The 2053-nt window shown below is 41.5% G+C and overlaps 1 protein-coding gene across 1 annotated transcript; it reads left to right on the forward strand.

The window, feature by feature from the left end:
• The first annotated feature begins 435 nt into the window (after positions 1-435).
• SARC_11418 (hypothetical protein) lies at positions 436-1390 on the forward strand. The gene has a single exon (XM_014294498.1). The coding sequence runs from the start codon at positions 581-583 to the stop codon at positions 1187-1189; it is 609 nt and encodes a 202-aa protein (XP_014149973.1). The 5' UTR covers positions 436-580; the 3' UTR covers positions 1190-1390.
• The last annotated feature ends 663 nt before the right edge of the window (positions 1391-2053 follow it).

Consider the following 2053-nt stretch of genomic DNA (forward strand, 5'->3'; position numbering starts at 1 on the left):
TAGAGAGCGTGGTCCAAGGTTGGACAGACACCTGCAAGTACTCTAAAGGCTAAATACTCAAATATACACGGACAAAAAGGCGTCCATCCGAAAATCCGAAATGGGAACGGCATAAATAGTTAAATACAGCCATACACACCTAATTTCTTGATATTGTTCCGCACCTGCAACTACTCAAAGTACTCAAAAATACACGGACAAATGGCGTCCATTCGAAATATGAACGGCATGCAGCCATACACACCTAATTTTCTCTCTCGTGTTTCGCGTTCTGAGTACTCATGAAGTCGTGGAAATATGCACAGTACAAATGTGTATCGTGACTTCGTGACTCGTGATGCACATGTGTATGTATGTATGTACTATACACTACACTATGCAGTATACACACCACCGTTTGTAGAGAGTAATAGAGAATGCAGTCTGTTCACAAGAAGGCCAGGTCCTCTCCCTCTTGTCTTCCAGGAGCGAAAAGGGAAGTATAAAATAGGAGGAACGTGTGTCACCAGATTCATTCCAAAACAAATCTGTTCTAGAGCACAGTCACTGAGACTTCGAATACATATATAAACACTTCAAAATGTTCGCATCAACTGTTTTCAAGGTACTTGCCCTGTGCTTGGCGGTCGCCGGAATTGCGACTGTAACGGCCGAGGATATCGACTCGAGCTATGTCAGCTGGTGTGTATATTCGGATAGCAGTTGCAGCCCTGAGTACGAAATCGAGTGCACCATGGTGCCCGTAGACGGCAGCTGCGACGTCCACCACTTCGACCACCACTCGTTTGGCCTGCACTACACCAACACAACCGACATCAACATCCAATTCTACTTCGACGACAACTGTGCCGGCGGCCACAGCAACTTCACCATCGAGACGCACTCGTGCGTGCACTACTTTGACTTCAAAGACCCCCCAAACTTTGTGTACCTGGCCCACGTCAACGAGGCAGTCGCAGAGACCCTGCAGCAAGTAGCTGAGAACGAGTCTGACACAGACTCAGCGCTGGCCGTAGCCATCAGTGCGTTGGTTGTGGCCATCGCATTTGTGGTCGTGGGTTCGGTCGCTCTGGTGTATGTTGTACGCACCGTCAGACGTAATCAGACCCAAGACTTCGGCGGAGATATCAAGCGATCCATCACATCTCCGTCTGATACGCAGGTGTCTAACATGCGCACCTTGGAGTGAAATGCTAGTACTAGCAACTTTACATGAGATAAACTAGTACTGGCAACTTTACAGGAAGATGCTAGACGCTATACAACAGACCGCCTGATATGTGAGCGTACTGCTGCTGATATGTCAGTGCCGGATCATAACACGGGGGGTCTTGGGGGTGGGGTAATGTTTGAGTGCGATGAAAACAATATAATAAAATTAGTATAAGGGAAATCTGAAGCAGCTATGTATGTGTTTATGATTGTTATAAAAATCGGCATACTTCAATATGAGGGTTACAATCGAGTCATATTTGCCATGTATTGCATTGTACGTATGTAGTATGTATGTATATGTGTATTTATGGGTTTCTGTGCGTGTATATCTTTGACATTTTGTATGTGCCGTATGTATGTATTTATATAGGCATGCATGTATGTATAGGTATGTATGTATGTACGTATGTAAGTATGTATTATATATGTATAGCTTTTGGTATGTATGTATGTATGTATGTACGAATTTATGTTTTTTCAATATGTGTAATGTGTATTTTTATTCATGTATGTATGTATGCATGTATGTACTTATGTGTGTATGTATATAAGTATTATGCATGTATGGCTTTTGGTATGTATGTATGTATGTATGTATGTATAAATGTATGTATTTATGAATGTAAGTATGTAAGTATGTATACATTTATGGGTTTTAGTATGTGTATGTATGTCTGGCTTTTAGTATGTGTTGCATGTATTTATGGATGTATGGATCTATGCATGTATGTATTTTGGTATGTATGATATACTTACGTACGTACGTATGTATGTATGTATGTATGTATGTATGTGTATGGATTTTAGTACATATCTATGTATATAGTTGATTATCTGT

The sequence above is a fragment of the Sphaeroforma arctica genome (genome assembly GCF_001186125.1).
Source record: "Sphaeroforma arctica JP610 unplaced genomic scaffold supercont1.1676, whole genome shotgun sequence".
Classification (NCBI taxonomy): Eukaryota; class Ichthyosporea; order Ichthyophonida; genus Sphaeroforma; species Sphaeroforma arctica.

Excerpts from the sequence above, each read along its gene's own strand:
- SARC_11418 (XM_014294498.1), top strand. The coding sequence starts at position 581 with ATGTTCGCATCAACTGTTTTCAAGGTACTTGCCCTGTGCTTGGCGGTC.